At 47.9% G+C, this 20,263-nt stretch overlaps 1 protein-coding gene across 1 annotated transcript; it reads left to right on the top strand.

The window, feature by feature from the left end:
• The first annotated feature begins 145 nt into the window (after positions 1-145).
• On the top strand, positions 146-19,861 carry LOC135819927 (lon protease homolog, mitochondrial-like). Its single transcript, XM_065333226.1, has 20 exons — positions 146-269; positions 1,045-1,186; positions 2,341-2,476; positions 2,843-2,901; positions 3,513-3,596; positions 4,643-4,726; positions 5,016-5,063; positions 5,332-5,420; positions 6,155-6,293; positions 6,776-6,845; positions 7,733-7,785; positions 7,946-8,001; positions 9,973-10,060; positions 11,810-11,935; positions 12,288-12,407; positions 13,847-13,987; positions 14,823-14,997; positions 16,064-16,197; positions 16,560-16,634; positions 17,750-19,861. Exons 2-20 carry the CDS (start codon positions 1,130-1,132, stop codon positions 18,227-18,229), a joined length of 2,214 nt encoding a protein of 737 aa, XP_065189298.1. The 5' UTR covers positions 146-269; positions 1,045-1,129; the 3' UTR covers positions 18,230-19,861.
• Positions 19,862-20,263: the final 402 nt, after the last annotated feature.

The raw sequence follows: 20,263 nt of genomic DNA, 5'->3' as shown, positions 1-20,263 counted from the left end.
TTGTTGTGCGTACGTATATGCATGTGGGTGTGTGTTCATGAACATGCTTCAGTTAGTTTTTACCTGACGTATGTTTGTGATGCCAACAATTTGTTTCTTGTATCGTTCGCATTACTGTGCACATTTGAACATGCGAACATTTCAGGAGCCCGCCACACCCGATGAAACACAGAAGACTCCATCTGTTGTTGAAGCACCACCGTTCGGCTTTCTGACGCGTGTCAGAGGGCCGTTTGGACCGCTACCGGGTGGCAAGACTCCAGACGCGGGTAAGTATTGTATTGCCCAGCGTTCACGCCAAAGTGACATAGCGGGGCACTGTGCCCTCCTTCACTTTTTGCCCCCCCCCCCCTCTCCTCAAAATGAACGCATCACCCTTCAGAGTGCTAGTGTGTGTGTGGTACATTGTGTGTGTGTTTGTGTGTGTGTTTGTGTGTGTGTTTGTATGTGTGTGTTTGTGTGTGTGTGTATGTGTGTGCACGTGTGTTATCTGGCGCTAGTCTTGATCTATTTCATTCAGAATCAGATCCGGTATCGTTGCGATAGGACAAATCTGTGGGTGCACATCCAGTGCATTTGCAGATTTGCATGCTGCGCTTGCGACGGGCGTATACATGGGACCAAGAGTCCATAGCCCCAAGAGTGTGCAACTGGGGTCTGGCCGCTGTAGGCCCACTGCGCGGCGGAATTCCAACATTACGTCATGCCGCCCAGGCACAGAGGACAAAACTCCGCATTCCGCGGTGCTTGGAACCAGGGAATAGTACAAGCGCAACGAACGTGTACATCATTTTTGGCGTAATGTTGGAATTCCGCCGCGCGGATCTCCATGTACAGAGTTGCACACTCTTGGGGTTATGGACTCTTGATGGTACATGGGTTATGTATGTGTGTGTGTGTGTGCGTGTGTGTGTATGCGTATGTGCGCGTGCGTGCGTTGGAGTTTGTTCGTGTGTTTCTGTGTGCGCGTGCGCATTTGCGAGTTTGTATTTATGCACCTGTGTTAAAACAAATTGCTCTTCATTTTGGCACCTGACCTTTTAGAACAAAGTACAGTGGACGGTGCTGAGTCAGCTGCAGCCGGGGAAAGTCTGGGGATGAGGTTGATGAGCAGCCACCGCACATTGGCATGGTAACCACGGCTAATGTCTACCACTATCCGTACAAGCGCGACACGATGGTCAAGGTCAGTACACTCAGTACTTATAGGGGATTCACACGACGCGCAAACTCACGTGTGTGGTACTCTTTTTCCTCGTGTGACCCTAGCGCGTGCAACATCTTGATAATCTTGGTCGGGGGTCCTAGGCCCACGTTTGTGCTTTGCGCGCGTGTAAAAACAACGAGAGTACTAGAGTGTGGTACTCAAGTTACATGAGTACGAGATTTGCACGGGTCTGTTGTCTGTGTGGATCCGATGGGCAGCTTGTCCACTTTTATACAAACGTGTTTTCGTTCATTTTCATGTCGTGTGAATACCCTATTACTGTAAAGCGTGATATTTTCGCGGCGTTTTTAGTTCGCGTTTTCAGAATCTGGACAGGTTTGCGAGATTTTAATTTTGCGATTGCAGAATGGCATTCTTGCTAAACCTGTGGCATTCTTGCTAAACCTTTCATGGATCTCCTTTTCGCGCTGTCTAAATTTCGCGATTTCCACCCGGTCGCGAATTTCGCAGAAATTAGACCATGGCAATAATTTCACGGTTTACAGTATACAGGGTAGCAGTACAGCACTACACCTTGTGATGTCATGTGTTGGCCATTGCTAGTTGATGATGACATCATGCTTGGTACATAGCTAGCATGTAATGATGTCATGCTCTGCCATGGCCGCCCATGGGTGGCATGTGGTGATGTCATGCATTGTTCCATGGTCTTACGATAGAGGCCTGCATACTAGTAGTGGATAGTGCATACTCATGGCATGAGTTATGACAGTCAACTTTGTGTATAACGACACTCGGCAGGGCATCAGAAAAGTGTCCTTATTCGCGAAGTGTCGTCATACCCGAAGTCCCAGTATAATTATGTATTACAGTTGGATGTGACTTTGCTCTGGGCATGGAAACCCTGTCGTTATTCGCGAGTTGTCGTTATATCCGCAGTCGTTATTAGCGAAGTTGACTTTATGTATGCACTGTGTACAAATGCAGCCACATGCTCTACATTGGTATAATGCACCGCATATCCCTGCAAAGACATTGTTGTTCACAGTCTATGTCACAATGTGCATCTTGCACATGTACATCTGTACGTCTTTGTTTATTCTGTTCTTCGACTTTGCTTTCTACACACACATACACACACGCACACACACACACACACCGTACCTGCGCAGGCGTTATCAGCAGAGGTGCTGAACACGCTGCGTGAGATCATCGCCAACAGCCCTGTGTACAGAGACACACTCAGTCAGGTGATTGCCGATGGAAAGTTTGTCGTCGGTGACAACCCAGCACACTTGGCTGACTTTGGTAAGTTCTCAAGGCGGAGAGAGAGAGACAGAGAGAGAGAGAGAGAGAGAGAGAGAGAGAGAGAGAGAGAGAGAGAGAGAGAGAGAGAGAGAGAGAGAGAGAGAGAGAGAGAGAGAGAGAGAGAGAGAGAGAGAGAGAGAGAGAGAGAGAGAGAGAGAGAGAGAGAGAGAGAGAGAGAGAGAGAGAGAGAGAGAGAGAGAGAGAGAGAAAGCTGCTATCTGCTGGCGTTGCTACAAGAGAACATCTGTGGGTGCACATGAGGGTCTGAGTGTCGATGCTGCTGCGTGTGTACTCTTTTGATTTGTCTGTGTTGTTTTTTTGTTGGCGATGTGGTGTGGTGTGATGTTGCATGTTTCCTGTGCATAGGAGCTGCCCTTGCCAATGCCGATCCAGCCAAGCTGCAGGAAGTCCTGGAAGAGAGAACGGTAAGACGATTTGCGTTGACGACTTCGAAGTCCAAGCGGGGGCATGGAGTTTGTGCTGAGGAGCGGATGCGTTGATAAAGTGTTTTGAACGGAAGTAGGAGCGTGTAGTACATCCCAGTTCGTTTTACTTCATCGCTACTGCTGTCCAGGGTATCTCTAGTGACCACCTGAGGGCGCATAATAGCAGACTCTTAGTAGATAGACGAGTGGTTTTTCCTGTGCTGTTTTGAGGTGCACTCTTGTGGGGACAGTGACTGTGTCGTCCTGTTTGGGCTCGTCAACACAGCTCCGAGGACAGAGACTCATCTGGTCGCATTGTCCAGTGTCACTGTCTGTTCAACAATGCATTTTTGTAAGGAAGTGTGAGCAGTGCCAGAGTGCTTGGAATGCAGCAATGCAATGTTATGTAGCACTGTTCCGGCTGACGGCAACTTGTATGTTGCATGCCTAGCATGGTCGCTCTTTGAACACGCGCGATCTCTTGTGCATATGTGTGTGCATGTGTGTGAGTCTGTATGTGTGTGTGTGTGTGTGTGTGTGTGTGTGTGCACAAGCGTGTGTGCGTGTGTGTATGTGTATGTGCACGCATGCTGTGTTGTTTCCTCTTCTAGATCCCCAAGCGACTGGAGTTGTCTCTGCAGCTTCTCAAGCAGCAGCTGGAGGTCTGCCATCTGCAGCAGAAACTCGCTAAAGACGTACGTTTACACGTTGTACATGTAGAGTCAACCTCGTTAACCTCTTTAGCACGACGCTACCTGAGCGCGCCCCACGACAACACCTGTAAAAGTCGCATTTTCCCATGAAAGTACTAGCTGCTCAAGGATCGATAACTTTACCTTTCCTTAGACGAATTCCACGATCTTGAGCTTCCTGGAAAGGTCTTGAGACGAGTGACAAACTGGTGTCAAACCTAGCTCGGAGCGAAACCAAAACCCCGTGCTACAGTCTGGCAAACTTCATCCACGCGCTCGACAGACTTGAGCACAGCACGGCCAAGACTAACCAAGCTCAAATATTCAGCTGCCATTTCGGTCTCCTTGCTCGTATCGAGCTCAAATTTTTGTGAGGACTCACTGGATCCACTACCATCATTTGAATCTTGTTTCCATGGCAGCAGGTAGCGCACAAATGATCCATGATGGAAAATACGCGTTCTGCAGACTGCGCAAAAAAATCGAGTTGAAATTTGCCGTGTCGAGTCGCATATCTCAACAACCGGTAGTAGCATCGCTTCGGCGATTGTTTCTATCGCCAGCTGAGAGTTTTCTCTTGCAGATACATGTTTCGATTGTGAGAATCGACCAAGTATTGAGTGAGTTACGATAGTTTGAACAAGTCACTATGGACTCAACACGGACCCCACGACTATGAGATGCAGGTTCACTGTACAGTGTACAGCGCGCGTCGTACTAGTACGACGGCCGTGGGGCATGCAACTCATGTGCGTCGTACTAGTACGACGCTCGCGCTAAAGGGGTTAATAACAACCTTGGATAAAACAACACTATCTTCAGACCAAGTAACCAGTTGACTGCTTACTTTTAACCTTGGAAATAACAACAACTCACGAATAGCAACCCAACTGACGCTTTATCGCATGCGCTGGTGTTTTTCAAAAACTGCCACGCCCTTCATCTGTTTGTGTGCGTGTGTGCGTGCGCGTACGTGTGTGTGTGTGTGTGTGTGTGTGTGTGTGTGTGTGTGTGTGTGTGTGTTGGGTGTTCGTAATGCTTGCCTGCAGGTGGAAGAGAAAGTGTCGGCCACTGAACGCAAGTATCATTTGAACGAGCAGCTGAAGATCATCAAGAAGGAGCTTGGCATGGAGGTATGTATGATGGTGGTGTTGTGTGCACTGTGCTAGTTTATGACTCATGCTCTAATGTACACATTGCTATCTATGTTGGGTCTATCGGCTGTTGCTGCTGCTGCTGCTGCTGCTGCGCGTGCTGCTTGCTTGCGGCTGCCAATGCAGTGTGTGCTGCGTAGATCGCGTGTTTCATCTCTCTCTCTCTCTCTCTCTCTCTCTCTCTTTCATAGTCCATCTACCGATCTACCCACTCATTCAACACAACACAACGCTTGTTTTCCTTTCCCCTGTACGTTTGCCAATGTAGAAAGATAACAAGGAGGCACTGTCCGAAAAGTTCAAGGCTCGACTCGAGGTTAGCATAATTATGTGTGTGTGTGAGACTACGTGTATTTATGTGTGTTGTCTGTGTACATGTGTCTGGTGTGCTTCTGGCATCTCTTCTTGCACTCTTTCTTATTAGCACAGGTGCTAATGCTTGTGCAATACTATCCGTTTTGGTCCGTTTTCATTGTCAGTCCTTTCTCCGAGATGAGATTCACATCTTGATTTTGTATGGGGGTGGCTTCAGGACATGCATTGCTCGATGGAAAGAGGTTTCATTTTTGTTGTTGTCGTTGCAGGGGCTGACCGTTCCCGCTGAGGTTCAGAATGTGATTGATGAAGAGCTTAACAAGCTGTCCTTCCTCGATGAAAACTCCTCCGAGTTCAGGTACTGGTGATGCTGTGTGTGTTGTTTTCTCGTAACTGAAGCGTGCAGTTCACTCAGAAACAGTTGAGCTCTGACTTTTCTAGAGTATGCTTGATAGTCAACTTAAAAACATCGTTGTACTCATAAGTTTTCTTGAGGCTCTTATAGCTTCGCCCGTAGAAAATAATACTTGGATGGGCACACCTATTTTCACAGAGCCGCAAATCTGACCCAGTTCCATCGATGCACGACGTAAATTTGTGATGCTAAGCCTCGTCTCACTACAAGCAACAGATAGGACTTTTCATAGGACTATGCACACCGGAGGATGCACCCAATTTCCTGAGAGTGCTCAACACCACCGCACAGGCAGAGCATAATACACAGAACAACAAGGACAATCAAGGCTAGTTAATCGCTACCCTGAGTTTCATGCTTACGCAATGAAACTAGCAACAAATAAGCATTGCTTGCCTTGTTGTTCTGTGTAGGACTATGCACACACAGTTTTTCTTTCCGGAGGAAGTAGCATCGCCGACAATTGTCAGCAGATAATGTTATCAGACAGCTAATGATATAAGCGCCCGTGCTTTGTTGTGTGTGTGTGTGTGTGTGTGTGTGTGTGTGTGTGTGTGTGTGTGTGTGTGTGTGTGTGTGTGGGTGGGTGGGTGGGTGTGCCTGTGTTTGTCTGTCTGACTCTGTCTGTCTGCTTGCCTTACATTCCTATTCTTGTTCGTGTGTTTTTGAATATGTAGCGTGTCCCGTAACTATCTCGACTGGTTGACGGCTATCCGCTGGGGTCACTTCACGGACGAGAACTTTGAGATCCCGCGTGCCAAGACGACGTTGGATGAAGACCATTACGGCATGAAGCCTATCAAGGAACGCATTCTGGTAAGCTTATGGGGTACGCGTAGGGCTGTACTCACGCTGTTGTCCACCGGCTATCTGGGATCTCTTTGTTTGCGTTGGTGCTTCACGTGCGGTTGACGTTTTCTGGCTTGAATTACCCCCCCCCCCCGCACACACACACACACTGGTCTTTCCAGTGCTACCGTATTCCTGGGTGTGGTTATTCTTTCTACCGTATTTTCCGGAGTATAAGCCGCGCTTTAAACACTTGTGATTCTTCCCTAAAACGTCAGTGCATCGGCTTTTGCTACAATGGTCCAACCAACGGTGATTTACAGCGTAGATGTCTGTGTTTCGTGACAAGAGATCTTGGCGTGGCGTATACTCCAGTGCGACTTATACTCCGTAAAATACGGTGTGTGTATGCATGCATGTCTTCATTTATTATCGGCCCGAAGTTTGGGCTTGTCTACATTTCCTGTGCTTGTGTGTGTGTTCTGTTGTATCTTATTGTCGGTGTGTAGGAATTCATTGCAGTTGGACAGCTACAGGGTTCAGTCCAGGGCAAGATTCTCTTCTTCGTCGGCCCGCCAGGTACGCACGCCTTTTGTCTGTGTGTGTGTGTGTCTGTCTGTGTGTCTGTCTGTGTGTCTGTCTGTCTGTTTGGGTTATCGACTGGCTCTGACTCTGTACGTGAGTGTAGCCTGACTCACCACACTGGTCTAACCGTCTTGGTACTCCAGGAGGACCAAGTGGAAAGGCAGGTATAGTGGCTGAGACCGGTCAGATGCATAACACACAGCCTTTTAAAGCTACCACAACCAACTGAAGATGATCCAACCAATATTATGCAAGGAAACGCAATTACAATGAAACCTCGCTAAGAAGACAAGCGTTTGCTTATTGCTCCCTTGGTGTTTGTCCTAAAAAGGTTTGGCTGTACTTCCAGGGGCGTCTGACACGGTACGGTCACCACGGTATTGACCGTACCACTCTTTGCCTCAGGTGCCCCGTGAAACGATAAAATACACTGATTTGGGCAAACAAATTCCAAAGATTTCGGCTCGGCCACCCCTCCCCCATGAGTAAATTGCGCTTCAGGTGTCTGACCGCACCACACTAAATTACCTTCCGACGCCCCTGACATCAGAAGTACAATATGTATTCACACTATTTTTATGTGCCATTCACAAACGAAACATAGTCCATTGACTGCAGAGTCTTTGCAGAGTCTTTGCAGAGTCTTTGCAGAGTCTTCTGACCATAGCAGGACATCTATCCAACATTGGTTCAATAGTGCTTTTGATATGTCTGCTTGCTGTGCTGGCCTTATTGTCCTGCTCTTTGACGCCAATGTCTAGAGTTGCCCGGCTTTTGAATTGCATTTTTGTTGTTTTCTTCGTTTGTGTGTGTGTGTGTGTGTGTGTGTGTGTGTGCGCGCGCGTGCGCGCGTGCGTGCGTGTGTGTGTGCGCGTGTGTAGGTGTTGGCAAGACGAGTATCGCACGTTCCATCGCCCGCTCTCTCAACCGAGAGGTATGTTGCTGCCCTTGTCCGTATTGTGTTTATTGCTGCTGCCGTTGCCTCTTGTCTTCCCGGTGTTGCTACTTCTGTGTTGGTGTTGCTGATGGTGCTGTTGTGTGTGTGTGTGTGTGTGTGTGTCTGTCTGTCTGTCTGTCTGTCTGTCTGTCTGTAGTATTTCAGATTCAGCGTTGGAGGCATGAGTGATGTTGCGGAGATCAAGGGTCACAGGTATGCGTCTAAGAGACTGTATTGATGGTTGCATCTGCCACTGGTCGAGCCTTGCCCGGGATGACTGGTGTTATGAGGGGTTTTCTGTTCGTATGTGCTTACATGAGAATTTTCATTCAACCTGGGTTGAAAATCTGTACGATGGAAAACATTTTAACCCTTTTAGTTTACCGTTTTAGGTATTTGTACAGCAAAAACCGACCGCCATTAAGGACGTTTAGCAACGCGAAAGTTCGAAAGAAAGTTCGAGTCTGGGAATGAGTACAGAAACAAAGGTCGAAACTTCGAAAACTTGGACGCGAAGTTGCAGTGATTTGCGAAAGTAACTTTCTCTTTTCTCGGTACGCATTTCACTACAGGGAGTGGTAATTTTACAGCCCCCTGCTTGAGACTGAGCTGCATAAACGGTACGGTACTATAAGATTCAAATAGCTTCGAGAAAAAGTCGTTTCGCATTGCTAAACCTCACAAGTTTTCTTTTTCGAAATAGATTTTCGCGAAATATCGCCACCACGAAAAGTTCGAATTTTCGCATTGCTAAACGTCCCTATTGTTCATGCCGTAACTTTTTTATTTTTCACTTTTATTATGTACAACACAGGGTGATTCTGAAAAAAACCTCAGGAATGCGATGCAACAACTTTCAAGTCCAGAAACGAACAAAAATTTCACTATTTAGCACTAATAATTATTAGGATTTATTGCCGATCGGGCAAACTGTTGCAATATGCAATAAATCAGATCCTTGCACTGGAGTGGCTCCCTCAGGTAAGTGGATACCGGGTTCGTTCTCTGGGTGGAATGCAGGAGTGTTACCAGTCACAGCGGTGTCAGTATTTTCCCAAGTGTTGCAAATATCGACTAGTGCAGGTTGCACCGCTGGCTGTACATAGTACCTGTACACCACAACCTCTACCGTGACCACAGCCAATTCCACTGCCGAATCCTCTCTCTCTCTCTCTCTCTGCTACGTCCCCTTCCACCATTAGTAGCACCAAGAGTAGATAAACAAGAGTGTGCAACTCCGGATCTCTCCTGCACAATCTGCAGATACCCCCCCCCCCGGCCGAATTTTTTGTTGACGTCACCTTTTCTCAGAAGAACGCGCATTTTGCCGCAGAGCAGTGTGAGAGCACGTGCTGGGCGCCGACCTTGTAGTGTAAAACCGGCCAAGAGCACGAGGGAAAACTTTCCGAAAGACTCGCAGCGCGTGCGTCGTCGAAAAGATTACGTCAACAAAACATTCCGCCTTGGGCCTACCCATCCGCGAGTTGCACACTCTTGTTTATCTACTCTTGGTAGCACTTATCTCAGCGACACTGTCGCCGTCTGTGACATCCATGTCACTCTCACTGGCGCTGCTTTCACTCGCCATGTCATCGTCGCTATCGTCTTCAGAATAAATATTTTCAACAGGATCGTCTGGCTCCACAAACTCATCTTCGCTGGATGAAGCGGCGACAGGGTCGTCAGGAAGGATATCCAGAAGCGAAAGAGCTTGCTCCGTATCCATGGCTTGTACAGCAGGGCAGACAGTCGCGAGGCCAGCTCAAGCAAAAGTCGAAAACATCTGCAGACAATACCAAAAGTCGCAGGGTACGCACCTTTCCCAAAGCGCTTTTTTCAAGTCGCAATTTCCGCGATATTTTATATTGCATCACACAAAAAAATTGTTGGCACCCTCTGCGAATACATCTTGGCTACAAGTAGGGGAAATCCCAGCTCTCTGCGGTGAACCAGTCCAGCGCTGTGCACATAGAAGTCATCGACCGCGAGCAGTCGAAATTTGTACGTACAAACGGTAAAGGGTTAATAGGAGGGTGTTTGCATGAAGACAGTTGACCCAGGTCAATTACTGATATGTCGCCAAAAGTCCACTTCTAGACTCCTGTATGGTGACGTGAATGCTTTCGCGTGAAATTTGCCTGTGACTGTTTGTTTGTGTGTCAATGTGTTGTATTGTGTGTTCAGACGTACTTATGTTGGCGCCATGCCAGGAAAGCTGATTCAGTGCCTGAAGAAGACTAAATCCTGCAACCCAGTTGTGGTCATTGATGAGGTAAGCCTTCTACCCCCCCCTCTCTCTCTCTCTCTCTCCCTCTGTCTGTCTGTGTGTCTGTATGTTCGTCTGTCTGTCTGTCCGTCTGTCACCATTATTGGTATTATTTGCATTTCGAAATCAAGTATTTTCAGCTGTGGTGACTAGATCCATCGCTCACTTGTAGGGCCCAGGGTACATGCTCGAAGCTTATCTTTCTCCACGTGTTGTAGCTGAAGATGATACGACAATCATGTCATGATTATGCTAACAATCATCCCTCAGCTACCCAGGCAGTCCGGGACAATGCATGTACAGTCGGCCTACCCTTATAACGATATTACCCTTATAACGATATTTGTCTGGCAAACCAAATCACTCCATTGACTTGTGTATACAATGCCTTACCTCTATAACAATATTGCTATGACGATATTACCCCTATAACGATATAAAATGGGCTGACCAATCGACATTTTCCATTTTATAACAATACCTAGCAGGGAATATGTAGAGCCTACTATCCAGGTAGGGCAAGCTTCACTTGATAAGTCGCTGGGACATGACGAAATGCAATGGGGGCACCAGTGGGCACCTTGCTGTGTACATGATGTGCATGTATGTCAGTTTTTTATGCTATGAAGAGTGTAAAAAAAGAACAAAATCCATGAATTATGACGTATGTGTATGAAACGAACCAGTTACCCCTATAACAATATTACCCTTATTTAAACAATATTTCTTGGTGTGACGCAAATATCGTTATAAGGGTAGGTCGACTGGACCTTTGAAATACCTGTAACTACCGAAAACCACCCAATATTTGCGTCACTAGAGTTTTGCCCTCTCTCAGAACCAGCGAGTTTACGATGGGAAATGTTCGCGGAGCACTGTGGCCACGCATATTATAATAATACAGTCAACTTCGCTTATAACGACATTCGGCGGGGCATCAAAACGGTGTCCTTATTCGCGAAGTGTCGTTATACCCGAAGTCCCATTTTATGTATTACAGTGGGATGTGACTTTGCTCTGGGCGTGGAAATTCTGTCGTTATTCGCGAATTGTCGTTATATCCGCAGTCGTTATTAGCGAAGTTGACTGTATACCCACTGTTGAAGCTTGCTTTCACAATGGTTAATATTTGCGTGCTGCTCTTCTCGCGAAATTAGCAAACATGAACACGTCGCAAACATAGGCAGTTTGCAGTATGAATCCCGCATGTTTTGAAGGTGTAAGGCCAGATTTATTTGCCAAATGACATCACTATTTCCAAGAAAGTATTTATTTTTCCCGCTGAAATTCGTCCAAAGGGTGCTCGGTAGACCGTAGTATCCCTAACTTTGGTGTCAGGATAACTGGGTTTCAAATTCAAACACGTGTGTGTCCCGCGTCTGCACAGTTACGCCTTGCCCATGTTCTTTATTGCATCCGGCCTTTTCTCCCTTGCTTTCTCACTGTGGTATGTCGTTATTTTTGCTTTTGGTTCTTTCTTCTTTTTTTGGTTCTTGTCACTGAAAAGCCTCCTGAAGATGGGCCTGGCCTGGAAATTTGGATTTTATGTAATTTTAAAATTATTTTTGGAAGAATTTGTAGCCAAGAGACCGTTTTTGGGTATTGGTGTGTAACTATGTGAAACATGAACTGTGGCTACAGTGGAGTCTGCACACCCTTAGGAATGTGTCACTATAATTATATCTTATAAATCTTTGCTCTCATATTGATGTTGTCTTCGTTGTCACACTGATTGTCGCACACGCTGTTTGACAGGTGGACAAGGTGGCTCACAAGAGTGTGCACGGAGATCCGCAGTCTGCTCTCCTGGAAGTGCTGGACCCGGAGCAGAACAACTCCTTCCTGGATCACTATCTCGATGTTCCCGTCGATCTCTCCAAGGTAAGACTGAGTGTGTCTGCTCCAGAGCCGGGTCAGCCAGTCTTGTAGTGACCCGCCTGGGGTGTGTGTGTGTGGGGGGGGGGGGGGGTACTTGTAGCTTATGTGGTCCAGTAGCGCATGCGCTTGCCTGAGCAGATCTTGATGTCCCGAGTTCGAAACCACTTGGCGGCTGTGAGTAGGGTGTTTTGTGCGATCTCGAACGTGGCCTTGCATGTGTGTGTGTGTGCGTGTGTGCGTTTGTCTGTGTGTGTGTGTGCGTGTGTGTGTGTACGTGTGTGTGTTTGTTTGTCTGTGCGTGTGTGTTTGTCTGTGTGTGTGTGTGTGTGTGTGCGTGTGTGTTTGTCTGTATCAGATCTTATTCATCTGCACCGGCAACTCTATTCCACCTGAGTTCTCCACGGCTCTGCTAGACCGTATGGAAGTGATCGAAGTCTCCGGATACATGGCACATGAGAAAGTGGAAATTGCTAAGGTACGTGCTATCACGCATACTTGCACAACCAGACATCTTGGCAAGCGAATGGGCCGAGTTCTGCATGGCCGAGTTCTGCATAGCCGGAAATCTTGGCTGGTCCAATCGGCCAAGTGTTGCATAACATTACTTGGTCCGCATCAGCAATATTGTCGCTTATCTTTCAGCTTTGTTTTTATGTCGCCATTGCTCACTTGGCAGCCCATTTCATCCCAATATTGGTTAGTCAGTTAGTTTACTAGTACCTGAAAGGTCTAGCTAGATTTCGAGTGGATTTCGAGAGCGACGGGTGGGTGATTCTGATTGACACAGAGCCGCATCAAAATAGATTATCTTGTCACACTGCGCAGGCAAGAGCAGCGCGAAGCCCAAGAAAGTAATCGGCTCCTCGGAATCAGTTCCATCTTGCAAAACGGCCCAAGGCCACTCACCTCAGGGATCGTTCGCCAAGCCGAGATCGCAGTTCCCTCACCTCCAGCTCAACGCTCGGTGTATTCAGTGCATCGTGGAGATTTGCAAGTACTGTACGCGTCGTCGTCATTCAAAATAAATCTTGCAAAGAAGGGCGACTGATTTGAACCACACAGGCAGTCGTGCTGCCCACGCAAAGTCCTATAGAGAAGGCGACCGTCACGATCGACTTCCCTTTAGAAAATAGCCAGGCAGCGGAGAGGAAGAGAGATGAGCTTGCGAAAGCGAGAGTGTCGATTCCGAGCAACAATTATTTGTCACCAGCACCGAGAGTAGCGACGAGGAGGACCAAAAAAAGTATGAACCCCTCCTTGGACATTAAATTCCTTGTGGCCAGTTGTCATTCTATACCTTACCTTCCACCGTACCAAGTTTTATCATCTCAAGTGCACGCGTTGATGTCCAAAGTCTAAGTTCAAATTGTCGAAAGATAAGCGACAGTATTGCTGACGCAGACCAAGTATGATTACTATACAACTGGCATTGCCCTGTAGGAACCTATTTTGATTGGTCATCGACACATAATCCTGGTTTCAGTGGTAACACACCAGGGTATACTTTAGTTCTTGGCTTTGGTACACGCCTTAGATCAAGAGAGGTTTATGTACTCATGCTTACACTTGACAGGAATCTAAAGTGTTTCTGCTGTAACTCTGAGTTTCACGGTTTTAACCGATCATCAGACCCTACTAGGCTCTGCACCTTGGTGTATCTCAATGAGCACTGTCACGAGCAACCACAACTCCCTCCGAGTGTACTCTTGCTTATATGACTAAAAAGCTGGTACACGCCTAGATGTTACTCAGGCTTGTACAGCGTTAAGGGCCAGGTTTTATTCACAGCTTTGTGGTGTGCTGCTATAGGTGGGTGTTTTCTTCTAAATATTTATATTGTTTTGTTTTGTCGTGGCCGTATCATGTTGCTGCTGCTGCTGTCGTCGCCGTTGTTGTTGTTCTTGTTGTTTTCAGCGCTACCTGATGCCAAAGGCTCGCAAGGACAGCGGCATTGAGGAAGGTCGTACCACCATTGACGAGGATTCCATCAGCACTCTGATTCGCGCCTATTGTCGCGAGAGCGGTGTACGCGGTCTGCAGAAGCAGATAGAAAAGGTACTGGGGACGTGGAAAGTGTAGAGACGGTTATGCTCACACACGGCACAGAGCACCACGCATCATTCGTTGCAACTAATAATTTCATGCCCATAGGCAATCTAGTTGTCTGATGATTGCCTATGTATGGGCATGAAATTATTAGTTACAACGGATGATGCGTGGTGCTCTGTGCCGTGTGTAAGATAGCTCTATTCGAATGAATATTGAGCACTCTACCGAACCAGAGGACTCTGATTTGGAGATGGTTATGCTCTGCAGCTGCAGCAACACACTGCTTGCCATGCTTGCTGCTCTGCCGCCTGTCTGAGTGTAGTGATGCTGATGGCTACAGTCATGCTGTTACCGTGCAGCCATGTATCGCATCATTGTAACCGTGTGCGTGTGTGTGTGTGTGTGTGTGTGTGTGCGTGTGTGTGTGTGTGTGCGTGTGTGTGTGTGTGTGTGTGTGTGCGCGTGTGTGTGTGTGAAGAAAAAAAAGAAAAAAAAAAAAAAGAAAAAAAGAAAAAAATGAAAAAGACCAAAAAAGGGATTCACTGGCCAGAAAATGTCACTCCAAATAGCTGTATGGTGTAGACCAGGCTGAATAGTGACAGTCAATTCTTCAGCCTTGCAAGCTGTTGAATGGTGTAATCCCAGCACAAGTTGCTATGGCTTCTGCCGTAGCATTGCTATCATCGCCTCCGGCGATGGGCGTCAAAGGTCAAGGTCAAGGTGTGTGTGTGTGTGTGTGTGTGCGTGTGTGCGTGTGTGTGTGTGTGTGCGCGTGTGTGTGTGTGCGTGCGTGCGTGTGTGTGTGCGTGTGTGTGTGTGTGTGTGTGTTTCTGTTGTATAGATCTACCGCAAGGCAGCATACAAGATCGTGGAGAAGCTTCCGGAAACCAGTGAGGTAGTATCGGTGTCCGATAAGAACTTGTCCGACTTTGTCGGCAAGCCTATCTATACGTCAGATCGATTGTATGATACCACTCCACCCGGTGTGGTCATGGGCTTGAGCTGGACATCGACTGGTGAGTTTCAATGACTGGTGATTATTGCCTCTGTGTGTTTGTGTGCGTGCGTGTGTGTGTGTGTCTGATTCTCTGTCTGTCTATCTGTCTGACTGTCTGACTCACAGTCTGGCTGTCTGACTGTCTGATTGTCTGACTGACTGACTGACTGACTGTCTGTCTGACTCACTCACTGTCTGACTGGCTGGCTGGCTGTCTGTCTGTCTGACTGGCTGGCTGGCTGTCTGACTGGCTGGCTGGCTGACTGTCTGACTGACTGGCTGGCTGACTGGCTGTCTGACTGGCTGTCTGACTGTCTGACTGTCTGACTGACTGTCTGACTGACTCACTCACTGTCTGACTGTCTGTCTGTCTGTCTGACTGACTGACTGACTGACTCACTGTCTGACTGACTGACTGGCGGACTGTGTTTGGGTGTCATCATGTGTGTGTCTGTATGTATGTGGGTGTATGTATGTGGGTGTGTGTGGGTGGGGGTATGTGTGTACATATGTGTCTGCATGTGAGCACGCTCGCATGTATGTAAATGTGTCTATGGCGACACTGTTCAACTTGGCCATTTCCAGTAAGCTAGACTAGGTCAACAACATTCATCAGCTACTCTCCTTTGATTTGAAAATATTCAACGGCTGCTCTCCCTATGTTTGAAACTTCAGCGGCTGTTCTCAGTTGGTGTGTGTATGTGTTGCCATGTACATGTACAGCACTGCTCAATGAAATCCAGTCGAGTTTTTCAAGTACACGCCACCGGGCATTGTGCAGCCCTAGACCTGCGAACACTGGGCTGGGAAAAGGTGCACATTGCCAGCTTGACTCTGGCAACTGGATTTCAGTGAGCAGCAGCACTGTACTTGTATCACTCTCTATACCAAACTCATTCTTATGTGAACTCTGTCTCTGTCTGCCTGTGTATCTGTCTGTTTGTTTGTGTGCTGCTGCTGCTGATGTTTGTTGCTGTTGTTGTTGTTGTCATCGTCGTCGTTGCTGCTGTTGTTGTTGTTGTCATCGTCGTCGTTGCTGCTGTTGTTGTCGTCGTTGTCATCGTGTCCGCTGTTGTGTCTATCAGGTGGTGCCCCACTTTACCTGGAGATCACCAATCGCTATCGTGGCTCAGAGGGTACCCAGGGAAGTCTGATCACCACCGGTAGTCTGGGCCAAGTGCTGCAGGAAAGTGCCAGCATTGCCTACTCGTACTCGCGGGTAAGCGGCATGATGTAGCCTGCCTCTCTCTCTCTCTCTCTCTCTCTCTCTCTCTCTCTCTCTCTCTCTCTCTCTCTCTCTCTCTCTCTCTCTCTCTCTCTCTCTCTCTCTCTCTCTCTCTCTCTCTCTCTCTCTCTCTCTCTCTCTCTCTCTCTCTCTCTTTCTTTCTCTCTCTCTTTCTCTCTCTCTCTCTCTCTCTCTCTCTCTCTCTCTCTCTCTCTCTATCTCTCTCTCTCTCTCTCCCACGAGCACAGGTTTCTTACATGTAAGCTTCTTGGTGTATATTTGTTGACAGTGGTGATGTAATCTCTCTGCTGCTGTCATTCTCACTGTATGTCTATCTGTGTGCTGGTTGTCTCTAGGTGTACGCCATGCAGCATTTCCCAGAAAGGATCAATGACTTGGTCACATCAACTCTGCATCTTCACTCTCCACAGGTATGTTATGTTTAGCAACAATTGTACGTGCTTGTGCTGCTGCTGCTGCTGCTGCTACTGGTTGGTGTCCTGATGATGATGCTGATGCTCTTTGTGGTGTTAGTGGCGGTGTGTGTGTGTGTGTGTGTGTGTGTGTGTGTGTGTGTGTGTGTGTGTGTGTGTGTGTGTGTGTGTGTGTGTGTGTGTGTGTGTGTGTGTGTGTGTGTGTGTGTGGAGGGGGGGGGGGGGGGGTCAATTCATCAGCCTTGCAAGCTGTTGAATGGTGTAATCCCAGCACAAGTTGCTATATCTAACATAGCTGTTCGCTATCATCACTTCTGCGATGGGCAGGTCTGAGGTCTGAGGGGGGATGGTGGTGATCTAGGACAACAGAGGCATCCTAAGCAACTACCTTCTCCTGTCAGCATGATTCTCCTGTCCGTTGATGCTAATTTATGCTTAGGTTTCACTGTGTATCCACTGTATCTCCCGGCATGTGTGTAATGCATGCTGCATGCTGTATGTAAGCAGCTTGAATGCTTCGTTGCATGCTGTGGATACAGTATAGCTGGTCTGTGTGCTGAGTGCATTGAACAGTGTTACCACCGCCGTCGACGCCGCAGCAATGCCTGGTTGTGAGTTTGCTGGAGAAACTTTGTGAAAACCCTCTTTTACTGGCAAACCGTACACTGTGGGTGAATGTAGTGCAAAACTGGTGAAGAAATCAGCAGGCCTGCCGGAAGCGGTCACTTTGGTCAGGTTATCACCGGACCAACTTTGTAGCTACCAACACATGTTTACTACTGAGGGGGGGGGGGGGGGGCATCATGTCCCCGCCACTTATATTATACACAAACTGTGTGAAAGACTATGGTACGCTGGCCTCAAGCGAAGGTCCCTTGTTCGAGTCCTGGTGGTGATAGTCAATTTTTCTTCAGATTTTCTCCAGTTTGCATCTTTCCCTCAAACCAATGAATTAATACGTATGATTTTCGAATGTTAATCACTGTTTTATGTTATATTGTGTTTATAAGAAGAAAAGAGTACCTCTTTTTTGGTCCTCTTTTCTTCTGATAAATTAATCCTTGGCTCTCCACCCGAGTCTAATTATATTGTGTTGTGCTGTATTTTGTTAGGGTGCTGTACCGAAGGACGGTCCATCAGCCGGTGTGGCCATTGTCAGCGCCCTGCTGTCGCTTGCCCTCAACCAGCCCCTCCGACAGAACACGGCCATGACGGGCGAAGTGTCGCTCAAAGGCAAGGTACTGCGCGTCGGCGGCATCAAGGAGAAGGTGCTGGGAGCTCGGCGGGCCTCAGTCCAGACCATCGTACTGCCCGAGGAGAATCGCTGCGACTGGGACGAGCTGGACGAGGTTGTGCGCGAGGGCATCAAGGTGCACTTCGTCACGCAATACTCCGAGGTATTCCCCATCGTGTTCGAAGACCGCGCGGACGCCGTGCCGTACGTGAGTCCACGCGACACTGACGACAAGAAAGCTGCCGATGAAACAACTAAGACTGCTTCTGGAACGACGGCGACGAGTAGTAACGCATCTGGTGAATGGTTCTGGCAGCGCATGTTCAGATCGCCACCCAGCAGTCAAGATCGAGCATAGCGGTCTGATGTAGAGAATTTTAAATGCTTGAACGCACTTGATGTCACGGAACACGCACAGCTGAGCTTTCCGATGACAATGCTTTGGATGCACGGCTGACTGCGGTCGTGTGATATGCTGTGGATACACCGAGCCTGTGACTGAGGTCATGTGACACGGTAGTATTGCTCTCATAGATATGCTTTGTCACAAGCTATTATCATCCCGGCCAATGACGATCTGCCGGTAAAGTACAGCAACATCCCTCATTTGTTCGCTCTGTTTTGCTGTGCGTCAGGTGTTTAGTCCGTATCACCCCGGTTGCAAGCAATCTTCCCGGCATCACCGTGGTTACTAGTGGTATGCACAGGGTTACCATGGCTGCCAATAGTGCACTCAGTGTTACTGTGGTTGGTAGTGTAGTGGTATGCCTGCATCACTATCACCATGACTACCGACGGTGTACCCAGACACACAGTAGCAGATCGCGTTGACGGGTGCGACTCCAGACGTATCCGATCATTGCTTGAAGACAAATCTCGAGTCTGCTCTCGAATCGCCGACTATACCATAATATACAGCAAAGCTGCGAACGGTGCTTGTACTCGTTGCGCTTCACGTCAGAGAGATGTCCTCGTACCTTTACAGTCCTAAGTGTTGTTGTGGAGCACATGTGCAGCGGCATATGTGTGTGATGATGCCGTCCAAGCTTGGCTAGCTTCTCGCAGCAGCGACGACGTTCTTCAGGAAAGGAGCCGAGCTGCTTCTCCTGCGACGTCGTGTTGGGTCCGTGCCTCGGTTGGATAAACGTTTCCATTATTTCTTCTAGTGTCCGTGCTACCACTGCCGCTGCAATGTGTTAGCGTAGCCGTTTTCTAATTTGCTGGCATACAGCTTGCTTTCAGAAGCTCTCAGTGACACGCGAACCCGTCCTCATGCACGCGATCACCTGTTCAATTATGGCACACACATCCACAGACTTGTCTGTAGTGTATCATACATGCTACGGGGGTAGCCTGGGCCCGTTGGTCACCGGCCACTGCAGTGTTTTCTGTACTGCTGCCAATGCTACTGCTGCTGTTGCTGCTGCTACTGTTGTTCCTATCCTCATTCATGCTGTATTATTCAGAGTTATAGCCCCTTGAAAAGACCCCGAGAGCTGTTGATCGCTGCCGCTCTACCTTAATACTTACTGTACAGGAGTAGACTTCTTACCAGGGAGTAGTAAAATGCCGGTATTTTACTACTCCCTGCTTGTCGCCGTGCTGGGAGGCTAAGCTCTCAACAATGCTGCTTTGTTTTCGGCTCTATAGTATCTCCCCCCCCCCCCCCCTCCCACACACACACACCTCTCTGCCTCTCACTCCTCCATTGCTGGTTGCATATCTTCTGTTGCATGGAATCTGGTGCATCGCTCCATTGTTTCCGCCGTTTTGCAGCGCTCGTATTTTTCTACAAATGTTTCTTCTCTCCCGAATGCATTCTTCTTCCCTTACCCCCATCATACTGTCATTACTGTGCCTCGCGCTGCTGCTGTCACAAATAGGTGCCATGGGTCGCCGGAGGTCTGCTTGCCTTACACGAAACACACCCAGTGCTATTCTTCCCCAACGCATGTTGACAAAACTGTTTAATATAATTATCGTAACTTTCCTGAGTACCGGATGAGGGAGTTGAATAAGGAAGCAGTCTGAAAAATTGACTATTTCCTCTCATTGATAGCGTTTGTGTGACCAATCCTGGTTGACCAATGTTTTCGGGGTGGGGCAGTTATTTGAATAATGGGAATATACTCGCTTCTTCTCTTTTAGTCGATATGATGTAAATCCGGCAATTTTGCCTGTTTGTTCTTCGACTGTAAATAAAGCAAACAACTAACTCAAGATAATAATTATTCAGTTAGGGAGCATCTCATAAGTTCGCATTTATTTTGCAAACGTAACGCATTTCGAATAGACTTTACCCCCCTACCTCCCCCCTCTATTCGAAAGTCTTATCGCACATTTTCTGTGTTTATCTACATGTACTGCACACATCCATGCCCCATGCTATGGT

Source organism: Sycon ciliatum, chromosome 6, assembly GCF_964019385.1.
Source record: "Sycon ciliatum chromosome 6, ocSycCili1.1, whole genome shotgun sequence".
In the NCBI taxonomy this organism is placed as follows: domain Eukaryota; kingdom Metazoa; phylum Porifera; class Calcarea; order Leucosolenida; family Sycettidae; genus Sycon; species Sycon ciliatum.
The sequence above is the reverse complement of the archived record's forward strand: the minus strand, read 5'-3'. Positions and strand labels throughout refer to the sequence as shown.